Source organism: Gopherus evgoodei, chromosome 2, assembly GCF_007399415.2.
Source record: "Gopherus evgoodei ecotype Sinaloan lineage chromosome 2, rGopEvg1_v1.p, whole genome shotgun sequence".
Classification (NCBI taxonomy): domain Eukaryota; kingdom Metazoa; phylum Chordata; order Testudines; family Testudinidae; genus Gopherus; species Gopherus evgoodei.
This window is the reverse complement of record NC_044323.1, coordinates 234,308,209-234,329,345: the sequence shown is the minus strand read 5'-3', so window position 1 is coordinate 234,329,345 and position 21,137 is coordinate 234,308,209. Positions and strand designations below refer to the sequence as shown.

Sequence of the window (21,137 nt, the reverse complement as noted above, 5' to 3'; positions counted from 1 at the left end):
CACAACATGCCCTAATTAATCTCTCCTATCCTCAAAGATAAAATAAGGTACATCAAACACAGATAAGAGAACCTCGGAACCCCTCTTCATTGGAGAAAATGGAAGAGTGAATGAGCCAAACCTTTTAGGAATAAGTAAACTTGTATGTATGTGCCCCATTAAGAAGTTAGAGTAAAGTTCACAATAAGTGGGGTCACACAGGAAGATTTCTGATTGATCAAAGGTTATTGCTAATGTTTTATTTTCCCAATGCAAGTACTGAAAGGGTGCAGAAGAGTAAAAGTCTTGCATTCAAGAGACTTTTTAAGTAACTGTCTTTCATTGAAAGAACCAGTCGGAAGTCGTATCCAGAATTGGATTATGAAGATTTGAAATAAATAAGGTAAAGTTCACTTTCCCTCTTTTAAGGGAAGATTTCTTGACTTGCTCCATAGAGCTTGAGCATGGAGTCATACATGTCACAAAACCTAATTAATCTTCTAAGTTTTGAACACCTTCTCTGCACAGCCCTATTCTAAAGAAGCCAGCAAAAATAGTTAGAATTAATATAATATCCCTGACATAGTTGGTTGCAGTTTCTACCCTGAGATCTTTTTTAGAACATGGAACTTTTTTGAGTCTTCTAATGTCAGATTTTCTCCTTTTGCTGGGTATCTTCCTAGGAACCTGTTTCGGAATGGGTCCCCTTCTTTACACACACACCCTCCCCCCCAAAAAGTGTACATATACGTTCTTCAGCAGAGTCTATACTTTCTTAGACTTTTTAGTATAAGATATAGAGTTAATTCTGTGAGCCTATCACTGACATTAATTAAATTGGCTCTTCTGATAGGGGGTATGCCCACAATCTAGCTTCATTTCATTGCCTTTGAACCCTTGAGATCTCTTCCCCCTTGCTGATTTACTTTGAAAGCCATTTTCCTGATGGCCTTCACTTTAGTTGTAAGCATAGTTTTTCTCACCCCCTACTCCTTAGTTGGTGTTTCATAATGAGAAGTTTATGCAGTTAAGACCATGTCCTCCTTCCCTGTCAACCAGGATGTGGACCTTAGTTCTGTTGCCCTTTGGAAAAAACAGCAACATAAAGGCAAAAGAAAGGACTTCTGTTGTCTTCAGGGCTCTATAGTTCTACTTTTATAGAACTAAAAAGTTCCAGGACACTCAAGAACTTTTCTCTGAACTTTTGCCAAGAAAAAGCCTTCCAGACCATTGTCCAGTGCATCGGGAAAAGTATTGAAGAAGCTTGCCTGGTTAGAGGGCTTGCCTAACCTGTGTGTCTTTTGTTTGACTAAAGCAGCTATATGCTGGTCTTTCTTATGCTTTCTGGTGATATTAATTCAAAATTACCATTTCAGCTGCAGTTGCTTCCAGGTATCTAGTTCTCAGAATGCTATATTGGTACAGACTTTTTTGCTTTGTTCAGTGTATGGAGGTATGTCTGGGAAGGTACACAGTTACAGGATTGCTAGTTAGATTTTATGTTGTGAATTGTTGCACTGAAGATTGATTCTGAGTTTAATTTCTTCAGTTTTATGTGTGTCTTGGTCTCTTTAGCATAACTGAGCAGGTGGAAGAGCCAGAGTTTAGAGGATATCCCTATTGTAAGGATAGGGTCATCTAGAGAACTTTTTATTCAGTTACTATTTTAACCAACTTTGTTACTGTATTAAGTGTCAAGCACATTTTGGGTTGGTATACAATCAATTCCCATTGGAGAGTTGACGTTTAATTTACAGTAAAGAGGTACAATCCCTATGTTGTGAATCTGTTACCTTGTGCAACCCTTACTTGTTTTATCCTCCTGTTACCTCTTACCCTATACTTAGCTTGTATGCTTTTTGAGGTAGAGGGCAATCCTTTTATGTTGATTACATCTCGCAGTGATCCTTGAACTGGGACCTCTCAGCACTACCTCTGTATAAATAGTTATACTGAGGTGTAGGAAATCAACGCTGGTAAATATTTATTTTTTCTTTCTGGTCTAGGTCAAGCTGCACAAAGCCATGTTAGTCATATTAGTACTTCATCTGTGACTGAAAATTTTTTAGCATTGTTCACTTTAATAAAAAAAAAAAAAGTCTATCCTTTCAGTTTCTGTGCTGTAAACAAAAGTGAACATCAAAAGTGGGATGACAGGAGAAGGTCTTTTTATAGTCGCATCAGTACAGTAAAAATATTGAAGATATTGATAATGCTTTATCTCTTAATCTTTTAGCTTTAATGTTAAAAATGTAATAATTTGGAATTTTTTCATGTTACTTGAAGAACAATGTGACATTTACATATTGAACATATATAAAAATATACATCTCTACCTTGATATAATGCTGTTCTCGGGAGCCAAAGAATCATACCACGTTATAGGTGAAACCGTTGTTATATCGAACTTGCTTTGATCCACCAAAATACACAGGCCCACCCCCCAGAGCACTGCTTTTACCGCGTATCCAAATTCGTGTTATATCGGGTCGTGTTATATCGAGGTAGAGGTGTATTTAAAAGTGCTTTGTGTGTCAGTATAAACAAAAGGGCCATTTTGGGTTTCCAGGAATTGCTAAATAACAAAGCATATTTTAATCATTTACTATGTTTGGTTTAGAGATGGTAATGATGAATTTCCTAATGTCTTTGATCAGACTGGATTGGTCATTGGGATATGTTGATAACAGAACTCGGTCTAGTCGACTGTAGTAAAATGGTAAACTCTTATATTTAAATTCTGGTACTAGAACTGAAAAATATGTTTATTCCAAAACACTTTCTAAACAAAATTGAAATTCTCCTATGAAACAGTGTGCTCTTTTCAATATATGATGTCTGTGTATTAATCAGAAAGTTTGTGGTATTCTCCTGAGTTCTATAATAGGGGTGGAGGGGAGTGTGTGTGTGTGAGAAAATTCATTCTTTCAAAAAATGAGTGGGGAGAGTACAGTGTAGTTAAGGGCAGTGTTTGCTATTCACTATAAACCCTACATTTAAGAGATTAATACTTCTACCAAAAAAAATCTTTCCCCAGTCACCTTGATAGGATTTCCTTTGAAGATCCCCACTGTAGAAACTGTAGGGTATTCTTTATAGGTCTTGGAATAGCTTAAAGATAACACTTGAGGGCTACATGCTCTGATCCACAAATGTGAACATTCCAGCTGTTCCTTTTTCTGTTGGTGACAACAGTCTCTGTAAGATTCCAAGTTAAGCATTTAATTTTAAGATTTTATTTTATAGTATGGGAGCAACATGTATAAGCTAGTGATAGAAAGGTAAGGGAGATGTCATTTGATTTGTAAAAATCTACAGAATCATAATTTTAAATGGTGTTACCTCTGTGGCATGACAGCAAGGACTCGCTTCCCCCTTGCTGTGTTGTACCAATTATATTAGACCAGTAAAAACCAGCAGGATCTTATTAAAGGGGACAAGGCAAAGATGCCACATTTATTATTATTAACAATTTATGACTAATAACTAATATCTTAATTCTTATAGCACACATTATACCTATACCTACACACACACACACATTCACACACACACACACACTTCATCAAGTGTTCTGCAGCTGCTGCATAGTTAGCAGTCCTGAAGATAGCTTAAGTTCATGGCTTGATTTTGCAGCTTGGGTTCGTAGCTTGTGGCAGCTAACTGGCCAGGAAAGCTGGGCACAAGGACAAGCTGGATCTCTGTTGGGCAGGCACTGATGTCCTTCCATGTTGGCAGCAGAATGTTACCCATCTCACCCTTCTTTTTTATAGGCTTTTAGTTTGGATTCAAAGTCTATAGGTCTTGCTGTGTCACGCTGCCTCTGGGTTTAGATTGATCACCCATCAATTGCAAGTGTGACTTTCAGCCTTGAACCTGGCTTTGATCTTCCTTCTGTTGTTCTGTTGTCCTTTTCTTTTTAGGGTGGATGCTTCTTACTTTGTTTAGGGCTGTTGTCTAGGTCTTCAGCCGTTGGTATTTGAACTTTATCTCATCAGGACAGGCTGGGGCTGGAGGTTAATTCCATCATTCATACATACCTCATTCACACATCTAAACTAAACTAATAAGATTACAGCAGGGTTTGCAAAAATGAAGGTTGGAGGAAGCTTTTACAAAATGGAGTGAGTGTTTAAAATGGGGTTTGAATTACAATATGGAACAGAAGTTACAGTATAGGCAAGTGTAGTGAATGGTGAACAGAAGTTACATTAATAAAGTGAACAATTGAAAACAATTTCATTTATCAGTTCTACAGCTGCCTCCAGCTCCAAGTCCTCCGACTGGTGGATATCTTGATAGTACAGTTTGACAGGAAATCGGCTGAGTTTGGTATCAGTTGAAAGCCCTTTCTCCTGTGAACACAATGGTATCAAACATGACAAAGCTAGAATAGTTATGTAGATATATACATATTCAAGAAAATGTTTAAAAAATCAATGTTTTTTTAATTCTGCTTTAACACAGGGATGCATTGCTTACATAAGTCATCGATCTTTGGTAATCCTAAGGAATTGAGCCTTGACATGTGGAACTGAAAACATTTGTTAATCAACATCCATCATCAGTATCATCTCCATCTAGGGCACCACTACTAAGACACATTGTCACACTGATCCTCATCCACACTGTACTCTCACATCTCCATACAAGGCAGGCTGCTGTTCAAATGTTTGCAGGGTGGTGAGCATCTGGTCTTTGCACGTGAGCATTTAATTAGCTGAAGGATTGATTTGAGAGCACATGGCATTTCACACATAACTGGCGTGATCAGTCCATCCTCCAAGATCTGTTCATATCTGATAGAGGAGGGTAGTTTTGGATTTGCTAAATCATCCGGAGCCAATCCATTGCTTGATAATTTGCCTTCTTGATAGTAGGTATATATATACACACCTTGTTAGTGGCAATTTTTCTCTATTTATCTGCTTCTTGGAAAACCTCTACCAATGTAACTCTGCAGGTGTCATAATGTTGGTCTTTAAATGGTAAACTCGGCATGTGAATGCCTGCAGGGCATTTATGACCTCATCAATGACGTCGTCAGACGTTCTGAGCACCTTCAGAGTGAGAGAGCCTTTGAAGCTGAATCAAATACCTTCCAGTAAGATAATTTGGTCTTTCCAGCCAACCTTCCAGTAGGGTCACACCCTGACAGAGCGTGGAAACCTGGCAGTGTGGTGTCTATGGTCCCAGTGACAGGAACACATCCCAGAGCAGCAAGCACAAAACCAGAATTTTGCAGATGTGTTTGGTAGTGTCTCACAGAGGACATTAGAACATCTGTGTCTTGTGCAAAAATCTGGAGTTTATTAGCATCTCTGTGCCATTGACAGCATGCAAGATCATTTTAGGGCTTGTCTGTACTTACAGCTAAATCGGCGTTGCTGCGATCGGTTTAGTGATGTAGATTTAGCGGGTCTGGTGAAGACCTGCTAAGTTGATGGGAGAGCACTCTCTCTTCAGCATCTTTACTCCGCCTCCCCGAGAGGCGGAAGGTAAGTCAGCGGGAGATCATCTCCTGCCGACACGGTGTGGTGTTGACACTGCTGTAAGTCGACCTAAGTTATGTCAACTTCAGTTACGGAACGTAGTGTAACAGTAGTGTAGCTTAGATTGACATACAGCTTTAGTGTAGACCAGACCTTGGTGTCAGCCTTATCTTGGGAATTGCGAAGAAACTCTGCCGAACAGTGTGAAGCAGCAACTTCATTGTGCCATGTCATGATGAAATTCCATACTGGAGCATTTTTTCCGCAAGATATGTGATTAACTTGTTCTTTGTGTGAGTATGAGACAGTAGCTTCTTCACTGGTACATCAGCGCTTTCTTCCACTTTTTATAATACCTTGTTTTTTCCAACTTTTAAGGTATGCACTATTATTCATTTTTGTGGATTAATTGCTAAAAACAATGTCCATATTTCAGTTCATCTTCCATAAGTGCTTTAAGAGCCTTTCTGCTAAGCATTTGTTCCTCTTCAATCCCATTCAAAGCACATCTCTCTCTGTACTTAGCCTCTTCATCAGTCATCGCTGCCACTTTCCTATCGATTAGTGCCTCTGAAAGGCAATTTATGAACTCCAGCTGAGATGCAGTAGTAAAATCGATATTAGTTTCTATTGCTTTTTCCTTTTGATGCAACTTATCACATACATTCTTGGCACATTTCTTGGAGAGAGATGCGGTGTTGTATTCATAGGTGTCTTTTGGGTCAGTGCACCCACTTTACTTTCCATACAGTTCTCTCTAAGAGTGACTGCTTCCTGCAGTTTTTCACTTGTCTCATGTGTTGAAACTGCGCTTTATGGATGCCTTCAGGCTTCTGGCTTACCACAGAAGAAGCAGGTGTTCTCTAAATGTGTGCCATGGGACCTACTGTAAGGCGAGTCTCTACCCCAGCTGGCTCTTGTCCCAGCATCTTCAGCTTTTTCCTTATGCTCATGTATTTCCTCTCCGACCTTGCCAAATTCAGTTTATGGGTGCACTTCCTGTAGCATGTAAGGTGCCACCAGGCATTGTGTTTAGCCAGCTCCTCCATGGTGGTATTCTGCAAAGATTCAGCTGCTAGCTGGTACTCCTTGTCTCCCCATTGATGCCTAAAAATGGTCAAGACCAAAGTAAAAAATAAGGATTTTGTAATATTTACAAGCCCAAAGTATCGTATGTATGTTTTATGTAACTATGTGCATACCATTTGCAGATGGATTCCAGTAATTTCTGCTGACATCTTAACCAGTGCCTCATTACAACTCTTGGCATAATAAACAGAGCTGATAATCAGTCCCACTGAACTGCTTTTTGCCGATGATGGCAAATCAACTTGAAGCACTCCTTCTATTGATAGTAATCTGTAACACTTGAAAAAATATTAATTGGGTATCATGTTCTGAGCATTAACTGATAACACAGTACAGTCAGTCGCGGGCCACAATTTAACTTTGTGAAGGCTACATAGTTGACATATCTGTGTTAAAGTATAATTTAAAAAGTTGATTTTTAAACGTTTTCTCTAATACATATCTACATAATTGGTCTAGGTTTGTTGTGTTTAGTACCATTGTGTTCATGGGAGAAGAGGCTTTTGAATTATATCCAACTTGAACCATTTCTGATAACATTGTATTACCAAAATTTCTACCAACTGGAGGACCTGAAGCTATGAGCTTGGGCAGCAAATCTATGCTGGCATGCCACAGAAGGTGACACCACTGAAATTATAGTTTAGTAGATTTTTGTGAATCAACTGATACTTCCCTTACCTATCATTAACTTGCCTACAGAATTACACATGCTCCCAGGTTGTTAATATTTTATTTTGATATTACCCCTAAGTAATTTTAGATATAGCATTAACTTCTTCCCTCTTACAGTCCATAAATGCATCTCTTATTTTGTTATGGTAGTTGGTGGCAGTATAGGAGCCTGGATAAATAAATAGGTCACAAAAGCACCTTAGTTTCATGGAGCAGCACAATGTCAGTAACAAACTAGAATGTAAAGTTATTTTAAAATATCTTAAAGATTTAAAGGTGTTCAATTCCCGTGTTCTTAGTTCCCTAAGCAAGAGATAAACAGGACTCAAAAATTAAGGTAATCTTGGTTTCCTTGTCTGGTCAGTGTTTGACATCTGAGGGCTCTGAAACAATACATTCAACCGTAGGATCCACTTCTTTCTTTAAAGACAACCAAGTTCAATATTTGTAAATTATTTCCTAGTATAAAACACAGTTTGATACATTTTCTAATGCAGTCATAAGAGAGCTTAAAGAAATGCACCCCTAAAGATACTGATATTTAAAAATGCTGAAACTGAAGACATAAATATTGTAGATTAGATATATTAAATTGTTATTGTGCAGATGCTTTGATCTGAACATCTTATCTAATGTATCCCTTCATGTTCAATACCTGAAATTTAACAAGAAGAAAAGAATATTTTGATGTCCCTACAAAGACAAATTTGTAGACATATGTCCAGAATTCCAAAATGCTGACTTTGTTCTAGCTCTTTGCAGCATCTAATATAGATACTTCTGTTTAACAAAACGGTGTGTGTGCTTACATACTAAAACTTCATTGAGCAGAGCAGTAATTTTTTTATTTTTGAAAGAAGTCTTTCTCCTTTCTCTGTTGATATTGCTCCCATTAAGATGTTTATGAAACAAAAGTACATGAAGTATTGACTATCTCAAAGGAAACAATGAACAGGGAACAATCTTGAAATACGCTCAATCTTGGATATAAGAGGGAGACCTAAGTAGACAGGAAGAAACATAACATACTGGCAAATTCACCAGTACATGGAACAAAGGCCCACAACGTGAGAGTCATTTCTGACACTTTCCTCTCCCTTGCTCCACACATCCAGGCCATTTCCAAATCCTGTAGGCTTTTTCTTTTCACATCTCCAAGACCCCTCCTTTTCCTTCCATTCAGACATCCAAATTTCCCATTCACTGCCTCATAGCTGCCTTGATTCCTCTGTGGCCTCCCTGGTATATGCAATGCCCCCATTTAGTGCATACAAAATTACGCTTTTTAAACTCCTGTTCTTTGTCTACTTTTTTGATCATGTAACTCCCTTCCTTGAATTTCTTCTTTTGGCTTCACATCCAATATTGTATTAAGTTTTTTAAGCTTCTTGTCATCACCTTCAAAACTGATACTCTATCCCTTCCTTCTTATCCACCTTTGTCAAGCATTGTATTGCCCTAAACACCTCCAGCATTGCTCCCAGCTTCATCTACCACTTTGCCAGACTTCACACAATCATTTCCTGACTTTCCTCAGTGCAGACCCCTGTATATTGTACAACCTCTTTGAGTTCATCCTGAAGGCCCCTAGTTTGCCCTCATTTACATCCTTCTTGGGGTATGTCACTAAGCCTGGGCTTTGACTCGGTTTTGAGTCCAGGTCCCCATTCTAGCCACAAACAAATCAATTCATCTTGGGTCAGCAAACACTCAAGACTCAGTTCCTAGGAACCTGTTAGCGGGCGGTGCCCAAGATCCTGAGTCTTGCTGTGACTTACGTCCAAACCCTGTCATTTTGCAGTGTGGATGGAGGTCAAGCCGCAGATCTATGTCAGTGTTTGTGTAGGGCAGCATGGATATGTTAGCATAGGTGTGAGACTTAGGTCCAGCAATTGTAAACATGAGCATACAGTGCACTGTGGTTTCTTAAGCCCAGGCTTGCGAGGGTCCCACAGACCGGGGTTTACAATGCAGTGTAGACATACCCCCAGAGACCCATTTCTGCCATGCTACCTTTAAATGAATCAAGTTACATGGAATTTAAAGGGTAGTACCTTATTTCCCTTACAGATAGCCACATTGGCTTGTGGGATGACAAGTGTCTTTGTTAACTGTTATGTTCTATAGCCAGAACTATCTATATTGATTAGGAATAATGTTTGAATTGCTATAAGAGATCTGAATTCTCAGCTTTTTGATGCACAGTATATGTTCTTTTACCAAGGACTATCCTGAAATTCCTAGATTTCGTATTATTTGAATTTGAGTACTTTTAAGATGGTTATTCTGTCTATATTACATTCAAGTAAAAATTGGAGAATTGGTGTTCTGATGGGAGGAGGACCAAGAAGGAGGGGAAAATTTCCCTTATCTGGAAGCTACCTTCCAATAATAGTAGAGGATACTTATTGCTTATGCACTGGCATTGCTTCAGGAGACGGGTTACAGGTCTGAGACACAAAATGTGGTGACAGGAAATTTGATTATTAGAAATATTAATAGGTTGAAATGTGGTGACAGAGCCAACTGATGACTTTCCTACTGGATATGAAGATGTTGGGACATCTAGGCAAACTTCTAGTGGATCCTGGGCAGCAAGTAGGGTAGTTGTGATATGTAGTGACTTAGGGAGATGTAGAAGGGAGGACCTGGAATCTAAATTTAGATTACTAGAAAAAAAAAGTTTAGGTTCAAGGTTCTGAGGTAGCTATCTGAAATGTTTCCAGTTCCATGTGCAGAAGCAGCTTTGAGGAATTCAAGTGTCTTGGTCATAGTCTGGACTAAAAATTTTACCATGTCTGAAGAAGTTTGCCAGCTTTGGAAGTTTAATCACAGTTACTTGATGCAATGATGAATGGCCTTAAACCTTCAGTATTGTCTGTTATCATGATTGTTTGCAACTGTTCAAATGTAGTATTTTTTAGTATATAGCAGGCCTACGTGCATTGATAAGATGATGTAAAGAGAAAAGACATTGGGAAACTTATTGGAGAAGAGAGATCTGATTCAAAAGCAATGGACTTCTCCCTATTCAAGGTGGAACCAGACTGCTGAAACATAAAATTAACGAGGTTTAAAATTTAGGTGGTAAGGAAGAAACTTCACTATGCACAATTATGGAATAATCTATCTACCTGGAGGTATCTTGTGCTTTCCTCTGAAACATCTCGTGCAGTAGTGTACTTGATAGATGACTGGTCTAAATCAGTATATATTCTTATTTTATATTCTTAAACAGCATAATTTTAAAAAAGTAAAACAAGAAAAAGCTATATTTAAAAAAAACAACATGCATCATCTTTAAGGCCTTCATAATCAAAAGAAACAACACAGCTCAGTTGTGTTTTTTTCCCTGCATGTTTTTTAAATCTCTATTCTAGAATGTAAGGTGAAAAGAATGTTAGGTTCTGAATATCTGTTGATCTGCTCACTCTCCTCTGCATCATGACAACTTTAAGAGGTGAAAAGATTTGATTCTCAGACGTATGTGTCTAAAGAGACAAATTACTTTTTAAAAAAGGGAAGCCAAGACTAGAGGATTGAAAGACATGTTTCACTGAGATCATATTTTTGTTTGGGAAATATGTAGCTTTTCTGTAATTTAAAATTCTTTATACTGTTTTGATTCTTCAAAAATATTTACAGGCATCTTGCATTGCATTTCAAAGCCACTATAACATATTTGATAAATCAAACTAAAGAAGAGTGTATATGATCTTGTAACTTTCTTGGGCTTTAATAGATTAATAAAATTGATTTTTAAAGGGCCAACTTCTACCTTCATTTCCAAAATATTGTTAGAATGTTTGATTTTTAAGAAGAAATTTTCTACTGCATTGTATCAGTGGTTTCTGAAATTAATCTGTCCACCCTTTGGCAAAGACAAAGGTTATATAGATTGTAAATTTTGGTTCTTGCTTTCAAGCTTATGTATTTTGGGAATAGGAGTATTAACCCTGAGCTTCTTAAACATGCATTGTAATGATTTTATTGATCACTTCTCTGAGAAAATTGACAGTTTGAGTATAAGAACAGTCAATTTTTTCTTAATATATGAAGCTGTCTGTAGAGATATTGTACAAAAGAAACCGAAGGCAGAATTTGACCTATTAGATTTAAGAATGAAAATATGTAAACATTTTAGAGAACTTAAGCCAGGGGTTCTCAAACTGGGGGTTGGGACCCCTCGGGGGTAGTGAGGTTATTACATGGGGGATCACAAGCTGTCTGCCTCCACCCCAAACCTGCTTTGCATCCAGCATTTATAATGTTAAATATGTAAAAAAGTGTTTTTAATTTATAAGGGGGGGGTCGCACTCAGAGGCTTACTATTTGAAAAGGGTCACCAGTACAAAAGTTTGAGAACCACTGACTTATGCCATACTTTGATCTTGAAGTTCCTGAAATAAACCACCTGATATCCCCTGTTGGTATATTACACAGTATTACTGGGGTTGAGGATGAGGAAAAATCAGTTGCTTTACTAAAGGATACCTTCTAATAAAGGTGGAGTAGAAAACTTGGGCGGTATTTTGGATTGTTCTCTGAAAACAGGCTAAGAATGGTCTCTGTATAGGTTTCATTGTGTTCTGTTAAGATACTATGTTCATATTTTCACAGAGAACATCACAGGAAAAAGTAAAAATTTGGGTGCTTGTTTGGAAAAATTAGTTGTTCTGGGTAACATTTCTCAAAAGCACCTAAATCACAGATGCTTTTGAAAAATTAACACAATTTCTAAATATAGGGTAAGAAAGTCTAACGGTTTTGGTTCTTGTATGTGTTATTTTCGGACACTCGTGGCTTCCTCATATAATGTCATTGAAATCATATCACACTACATTGCTGTTGATATGCTTCAGTTACTAGTGTGCAAGTATCTTATAAATGGATGTTGGCAGTCATTACATATTTACACTTGTTATTTTTGGAAAACACTGTCATTTGCAACACTGTTTTGTGATAGTCCGCTTTCAATAGGTCTTCTGTCTAACCTGACGGTGCTAGTGCAACATGCGGTTATTCTTCAGTGTTCCTTAGAATACACTGTATTTTTAGTTAAAAGACATATGACCATCATATAGTTTATAGATCTATTTCTCTTTACAACAAGCTTAAATAGGAAACATTTGTTCTGAAAAATAGCTCAGGGACTACTTAGTGATGAGGATGTAGCTATTTTAGATGCAACTGTTACCTCATCTAATGCTGAACACTGATAAAATAAAGAAGTTGTAATATTTATTTTTTGCAGAGATTTTTCTCTTATTTTAAGAAAGACTTTATTTTCTTGTATTTTCTAGCAAATTCTGAAATTGAAGTGTCTGTGTCTGCAAGGAATATTCGAAGATTACTTAGTTTCCAGCGGTACTTGAGATCATCTCGTTTCTTCCGTGGTATTACTGTTCCAAGTTCCTCAAACATTTTAGATGATGATTATAATGGACAAGCAAAGGTGTGTTTTTAAAAATTGTTCCTAATTTTTATTAGAAAAATTTGAATGCTTTATAGCAATACAAATATCTTCCATATTGTAACAGTATATAAACAGATATCTGCAAGTAAATGTGAGCTTATTCTGAGTATGTATTATGTGCAAAAAAAACAAATAAACCCCCCCCACAAATTTTTTTGCTTCAGGATTATGCAGTTTAGCCTGTAAAACCAAACCCAAACAAAACAAATGAAAGAGAGGGAAAAAAAGGAACAGTATAGTAGATGAATCATAGTCAGTGAAGTGAGGAAGAACAGCTTCTGTGCTGGGAGATACTAGTTATATGAATATCCAAATCTTATGAGGCATTTAATTTTTTGAGACCGACATCTATTGATTCTCTGTTTATAAAAGCAGCAGATCGTACCAAATGTGATTTAAAAAACACTGGAGGTGGCTAAACTTTAATAATGTCTTTTGTCAGGTACAGTGTCCCAGACAAATGCATTTATGAAACAAACTAGATGCATGTCTGCATACAATGCATATTTATTATATACACAGCCTCTTAATCTAATGAGGCAAATTGAAGCCCTTTTTATGTGTGCTTTTATCCTTAATGCAATGTATTCGTATTGACCTTTTTTCTGAAGTTAAGAACAAAAATGTTACTTGTGATAAAATTACTATTTTAACAAAATATCTTAGATTTCTGTTTTCTCTGTGCTACTTTAATGGGGGCTTTTTGCCTCTGAGAATAATCATTTGGAGAGCTTTGTGTGGCTAATAATTTTTTCAGTGCAAATTTGTTATCCCAAATTTGGATATATTGGAACCAATTCAGTCATCTCTCTCCTTTTGTCAAGCCCTTTTAAACATCAATAGTATTATTTAATGTAGTCATCTTAAAAAAAACAGAGCAGTAATTCTGATTTAGTGTGAAACTGGACTGCTCATTGGCTATCAAATAAAAACTTATTATTCACATGGTGTAAATGAAATAAGCATAAGCTCTCTGTCTTAGAATTTATTTTAGAATTAACTCCAGTTTTGTTTAGGGAGGGACAGGAAAACTCTGGGTTATAAATTTTGGCTCAGATATGTACTGAAGTATCAATCTTGTCGCCACTTTTCTTTTAAAATATTTTTCTATTCCTTGTTTGACCAAAAGGGGAAAGAGCTTAGCTGACTGCCCAGTTCTGTCAAAAAGATATCTAATATTTCAGTTACAGTGATTTTATTTGTAACATTTACAAGTGTTAAACAGTTTGTAACAATCAGACAGAAATGTGGTTTACAAGTTGTAAACCTTTTTAATCTATTTTCAATAATAGATGTTAAAATCCACAGCTGGCTCAGAAGGCAGTAGCTTTTTTTGTGGGCTATAATTTTATGCTAGTCACATACTGAATGAAAAAGTTACAGTAGAAATGTTTTTGCTTTCAGTGTATGCTAGAGAAAGTTGGAAAATGGAATTTTGATATCTTTCTTCTTGATAGGCTAACAAATGGTAAGTTCACTTTTATTGCAGATATTCTTTTAAGCATGCTGTATTGTTCTTAGGTAGGTTTCTTTCTGCCATAAACTATCCATAACATTTCATTTCATTTTCTGTGGGGAGGAATCTTACTGCTTGATTATACTTTAAAAAGTACAAATTTATTATCCTAGTGTTGTGACTAAGGGCTTGGCTACACTTGCAAGTTAGAGCGCATTAAATCAGTCCCAGGCACCCTAACTCCTGAGGTGTCCGCACTGGCAAAGCACTTAAAACACCTGGACTCTGCAGCTGGAGTGCTCCTGGTAATCCACCTCCATGAGAAACATAAAGTTTGCTGCGCCCTGGCTGAAACGCCTGGATGTCAGTGTGGACGATTTGTTGCATTACTGTGCTGTGATTGGCCTCTGGAAATGTCCCCAAATCCTCTGAAATCAAGTGGCCACTCTGGTCATTGTTTCGAACTCAGCTGCAGGCATGCGGATATCCCCTTTCAAAGCTCCATTTCTGACAGCCAGCATGCTTATCTGCTCCGGGACACAAAGCAAACCATAACTGTGGAATGCTGCTGCTGCTGAGGCAGGCTTTTGTGCATGTGTGTGAGAGAGGCGGGGGGAGAGGAGAGGTCTGCTGCTGTCTGAACTTACAAGACAGCATGCTGACACAGTCTCTCCCCCCCAAAACACAGTCTCTCCCCCTACATACACCCAACACACTCCCTGTCACACTCCATCTCCCCCTGCCCTATTTGAAAAGCACGCTGCAGCCACTTGCACACTGGGATAGCTATCACAATGCATTCCTCTCTGTGGCATTGCAAGAGCTGCTAATGTGGCCACGCCACTGTGCTTGCAGCTGACAGTGTGTAAACACAGCAGTGTTTTCCCTGCTGCTGTCTCAGAAGGCTGGCTTAACTCCCAGTGCTCTACATCTGCAAGTGTAGCCAAGCCCTTATAAAAGGTTTTTGGTCAGTTGGCACTTCTAGTTTAAAAGCCTAGACTCTATGACCTGAAATCTAGTATTAGTTACGTTGCAGTAGTATTACTACTTACATCACCAAATCCTTGAGTTGGTGTAATAGACCCCCTCAAATAGTTGCTTGATAGCCTAATTATTCTTTTTCTTTATCAAAGATCTTTATAAATGTTTGAAACTTACCACCTAAAATCTGTGCTGCTTATTTATAGAAAGCCATCAGTGTATATGGATTCTGTCCAATAGGTGAATTATGCCATACATTTCTCTTCCCGTGAGGAATTTAGTTTAAAGTCAGAATAGTTACAGCATAATAGAATACAGTACAAAAAGCAGAATTATACATTATAGCCAGGAAACTTTATAGAAGAGATGGAGCTTTAGAAGGTTTTGAAGGAGAGTAGGATTTAGGCATCCATAAAGTGGGTGGCTGCTCTAGTTATAGGGGCACCATAGAAGAAAGCAATAAATCAACAGTGGGCAAAGGAAATGTTTGGAATAGGTGAGTATAAAGACTTCAGAGAGGGTTAGTGAGGGACTGTAGAAAGAGCTGATGGCAGAGAAAAGGTATAATGAAGTTGTGGATAGCTTCGTTATTGGAGAGTAGACATGGAGCTTGATGCAAAAGTAGTAAAGCCAATCTAAGGAATCAGGCGGAGGTAGGGTAGGGTTGTCAGTAGATTGGAGGAAAGAAAGATGGGCATGTGAGAAACCAGCAAGTAGGAGATTACAGTAGTCAATGCAAGCAATTGTTATAGCATGCCTTACATCTTGTCATACAAAAGGAGAGAAAGGGATGAATTTCTAAAATATTGGAAAGGAATTGGTGGTGGAGTAGTTAGGGGAAAGAAGGATTGAAGATGACACCAAGCTTTCATGTCTGGGAAAAAGGAGGAGGGATAGTTGTGATGATAACAATGATGAAATAAAAGAGAAGAGGAGCAAGTTTGTGGGGAAAGATGAGCTCTTGCTTAATAATATTTTGTTTGTGTTGGGACACCTTAGAGAAATGTGGAACTGGGTTGAAGAAGAAGGGCTGGTAGTATATGGGACCACCAAAGAGAGATTGCTGTGCCTGGCCTTTTCTTCTTCAATCTGAGGGACCTTGTCAGAGGGTTAGACTTTGAAAAGAAACATTAAAGAAACAACCCTGCAAGGTCAGGGGCATCAAGTATTCTGTCTTTCTTTTGTTGAAGGAAAGGTCTGGGCATCATATTTTATATTTTCATCTAGTGGAAGAGAATCAGTTTACTTTTTATCCATTCTTGTTATGGTTTCATTTGTCCCAAAAGTGAATCTCATTAAGACAAGGAGCATGAGAGCTTTTCTACATGAGAAAGTTGCACTGGTGTAATTTAAGGTGTGAATTTAAATAGATACCGTAACTCCTCGCTTAACGTTGTAGTTATGTTCCTGAAAAATACTACTTTAAATGAAACGACGTTAAGTGAATCTAATTTCCCCATAAGAATAAATGTAAATAGGGGAGAGGGGCTATGTTCCAGGGAAATTTTTTTCACCAGACAAGACACACTCTCTCTCTCTATACACACACACACACACACACACACACACACACACACACACACACACACACACACACACACACACACACACACACACACACACACACACACACACACACGTTTTAAATAAACAATTTAATACTCTACACAGCAATGATTATTGTGAAGCTTGGTTGAGGGGGTGAAGTCAGTAGTGGAAGAGAGTGGATTATTTCCCAGGGAATGCCTTACTGCTAAATGAGGCTGAGCCCTCAAGGGTTAACACATTGTTGTTAATGTAACTTCACACTCTACAAGACAGTACGGATGGAGGGAGGAGAGACAGCATGGCAGAAAGAGACAGAGACACAAACCGTGTGTGTGTGTGTGTGTGTGAGAGAGAGACGCGCATTGCCCCTTTAATTATTCTGACCCCACTCTAAGTATATTGCCTTTTTAAGTAGATCAGCAAGTTGACAGCAGCTGCTGCGAGCAAGCTACCTCTGTCCTGAGCCCTGTGGTGTCCCGCCTACCCCCCGGCTCTGTGGAGATGGGGGTACAGGAGTGAGGGGGAGGGGAACACCTTGACATTAGCACCCCTGTTCCCCTCCTCCTCCCTTGCTCAGCAAGCAGGAGGCTCCTGGGAGCAGCTCCAAGGCAGAGGGCAGGAGCAGCACATGGCAGTGGAGGGAGGGACAGCTGAACTGCCAGCAATCGATAGCCTGCTGGGTGGCTGCCGCCAGGACCGGCACTAGGGGTTTGAGCGCCCTAGGCGGACGGAAATTTCGCCGCTCCGCACGCTGGTGCCGTGGCTCCGCTGGAGCTGCCGCAGTGGTGCCTGCAGGCGGTCCACTGGAGCCACGGAGCACCGGACCCTCCGCAGGCACCACTGCGGCAGCTCCACCGGAGCCGCCTGCCGCCCCCTCCGGCAAAACGGTGCCCACCAATTATTCTGGCACCCTAGGCAATTGCCTAGGCTGCCTAAATGGTAGCGCCGGCCCTGGCTGCCGCACAGGGAACTTAGGGGAGCGAGGAGCTGATAGTGGGGCTGCCGGTCCACCCTGGTTCCAAGCCTCCACCAGCTAGCTCCAACGGGCTGCTCTTTCTGCAAGTAATGGATAAAGCAGGCGGCTGCCAAACAACATTATAAGAGAGCATTGCGCATGTTCTCTAATTGATCAGCAACGTAACGACGTTAACCAGGACTTTAAGTGAGGAGTTACTGTAAACTTAATGTGTTGCAAAAAGCTGTAGCTGGGTCTGTACTTGAGTTAGATCAACATAGCTAAATTGGTCAGAGATGTGAAAAAAATACATCCCTGACTGACATAGCTTATGTCAACCTAACCCCCAATGTAGATGCAGCTGTGTTGAGGGAAGAATACTTCCATCAACATAGCAAACTTTGGGGAGGTGCTATTCTTACCCTGATGGAAAAAACTCTTCCTTTGATATAGGCCAGGTATACATGCAAAAGTTAAATCGACCCAGATACATCGCTCAGGGTGGGAAAAATCCATATCCCTGAGTGATGTAGTTAAGCCAAGCTAACCCCCAGCGTAGACAGTAATAGGCGGACAAAAGAATTCTTCCATCAACTCAGCTACTCCCTTTTGGGGAGATGGATTAATTATAGCAATGGGAGAATCTCTCCCATCGCTGTAGTGTCTACAATGAAGCGCAATAGCAGCCCAGCTGCAGCTGTGCCACTGTAGTGTTTCAGGTGTGAACTAGCCAATAGACTATGGGGTTCTGTCAGCATAGCTATACAGACATAGCTATGCTGATATGTAGACGCACACTATGTGGTACTCTTATTTTGCTATAAGAATGGCTTACTTCATCTGAGCTTAAATCAGTTAGGAGCAGGTTTCACTAAACTAAAACAAGACTTTTATATAGAAACAAGTGTGCACGTAGCCTTTTTGGACCAGTATATCAGTATCTGTGGAAAAGCAGATTCAGGTTATATCTATGCAACTTTTTTGAGTAGACAAGCCCTAACTGTGCCCCCTATGTCTCACGTGGACAGGATGGATTAATGTAGTGAATTTAAATTACTTTGATTTAAATCAGTCCACCCTGTTCATGTGAGACATAGGGGGCACAGTAAAGGCTTGTCTACTCAAAGTGATTCAAATAACTGATTTTTAATTAGCGCTTAAATTGACAAACAGGAAACTTTGATTTGAATAGTCAGTTTTAACCTATTTTTCACATTTATGCTTGTTAGTTATTTTCCTAAATTGATATAATTTGGTACTACTTTTTGCTAACCATTAGGATACACTATATCTACATACATTTGTCTAAGAAATTATTGAACTTAACATAGTTATTTAATCTTAATTTTTACATTTTTTTACATAAGAAATGGTGAATGATGTTATTTAATAGAAGTTTAATTTTTCTACTTGTGATTTTGTGTGAAGCTGCATATGGGTGGAAATTGGAAATCAATTAAAAATGCACAGAACAGCATTTTAGAATTTTTTTTATTGAACTAATAAAAACAATCAAATGGGCTGGATAAATTAGGAAAAGAGTAAGTTTATTAAAACATATTTTTATATTTAAAACTGATTAATTAAACAAAGGAAATTGTATCCGTAGTTAGTGAATTGAAATTATTGTTTCTGGTCACCATGTCCTTAAGGGTTTTATATCTTACCTACTCTCACCTAGTTCTTATTCATAGATTAGAAGAGGAAACCAAGCTTTTGTGCTTTTTCAACTCCCAATTAGTTTCTAACCTTCAAATGAACTAGTTATTGAACTGAGCTGAATAACCTGAATGAAGAAAATATTATCTTTGCCCTTGCAGAAGAGGCTACTGCTATGAAAAGTTGGTTTAACACATCAATAAACCCTGGTTCTTCTTCTACTGCTTGTTCATGTCCATGCTGTTGTAGGTGTGTGTGCTTGCCACATGCATCGATGCTGGAAGTTTTTTCGAGTGATTGCTCATATGTATTCCACAGTAGGTGTGCGTGCTCGCCATGTGCACCAGTGCTGGAAGTTTTTCCCCTAGCAGTACCCGTGGGGGGGAGCACCTCCCGTGACTTCTGGAGTGGCACCTGCCTGGTGTGGTATAAGGGGAGCTTTGTGCTCCCCCCACCCTCACTTCCTTCTTGCCGCCAGTGAAGGTGTGTCAGAACTGCTTAGCTCCAGCCTTGCTGCAGCTTGTCCCCAGAACTGTTCATTCAGTAGTACCTGTAGTCAGTTTAGTTTTCAATGAAGTTTAATTAGTTAGTGAGCCCATGTCCCGGGATTTAAGTCGTGCGGCTCCTGTAGGTGTTCGGTGCCAAGGAGTGACCCGCACACAGACTGTTTGCGCTGCTTGGGAGAAACCCATATCAGCGAAAGGTGCAAGATCTGCAAGCCACTCGAGCCCTGGACTAAAAAAGAAAGGGACATTTAGACTCCGGGCCATCCTGATGGAGTCAGCACTGGCCCCGACCCTGGCACGCTGCTCCGATCCGGTACCCAGCACCACAGCGTTGGTACGCGGAGACCCTCCGGTACCTTGGACTAGTCTGCACCGCTCCTCTTCCATGGGGCATGCCAAGAGGACCGTAAAGACTCCCTCTTTGCAAAGGCACCAAGGGAAGTCTGGGACAGAGACAAGACCCATGTCAGGTAGTCCTCGGTCCCCACTGGACCCTAGGCCTCCGACTCATGGGAGAGTGGAGTAGCCCGACCTCTTTGGAGCAGGCCTCTCCAGATGTCCGGATACCGTCTACACCCGAAGACCTCCAGGCAGCTAAGGATGTCATGTCCATGCCAGTGCCAGGAGCGCTGCCAATGTCAGCCACACACTCCAAAGGCAAGCTGCAGCTGGGATCGCCATAGTCACTGCTGGCCCGGTACCAGTCTCGGTCAAGGGAACGTTCCCGATACGGGTCACCACCCAGTGACCATTCAGGGCTCAGTCCATATGGATCACCCTCGATGCCAGCTAGACTGTCTGGATGGATGCCATCTGATCAGGACTCCCGGCACCGCTCATCTTCACGGAGCAAGCACAGATGGAACCACGGCGAATGTTGCCAACGATCCTTGTCTTGAAGGCGGTACCGCAGTCGGTCGCGGTGTGACCGTCGATGCTGTTCCCGCTCGGAATCCTGCTCAGAGTCTCCGCCAACACCATCTCCTGAGGTTATACTCTTCAGTTTACCTCCTACTCATCCAACCACCCTCTGCCTTCATCCCTCTTGGGGGACCCATTGCATGAGGCTATGCTTGAGCAGGAGGTTGGGAGGCTCCTGGAGCCTTTCATCTATAGGGTATCCTGAATGTGAGGGCGATTCACTTGAGCGGGGATTTTTCCTCTCAGCACAAATGGTCCCTACACCTGGAAGTGGCCCTCTAGCTTTTCTGGAGGTGGGGAACTTCCCAGGTGAACCTATTCGTGAACTGACGATGCCCCCAGTTCTGCTCCAGGGGTTTCTGGGGAGGGGCACTATCTCCGATGCCTTTATCCTGCCCTG

At 39.9% G+C, this 21,137-nt stretch overlaps 1 protein-coding gene across 7 annotated transcripts in view; it reads left to right on the top strand.

Moving 5' to 3' along the window:
• Nucleotides 1-21,137, top strand: part of PDE7A (phosphodiesterase 7A) — a 163,624-nt gene that overhangs the window by 120,379 nt on the left and 22,108 nt on the right. For all 7 annotated transcript variants that reach the window (XM_030553196.1, XM_030553194.1, XM_030553193.1 and 4 more), the window contains 2 exons: nucleotides 12,539-12,690; nucleotides 14,116-14,179. In XM_030553196.1, coding sequence (XP_030409056.1) covers nucleotides 12,539-12,690; nucleotides 14,116-14,179 — 216 coding nt within the window. The remainder of the gene's footprint in view (nucleotides 1-12,538; nucleotides 12,691-14,115; nucleotides 14,180-21,137) is intronic.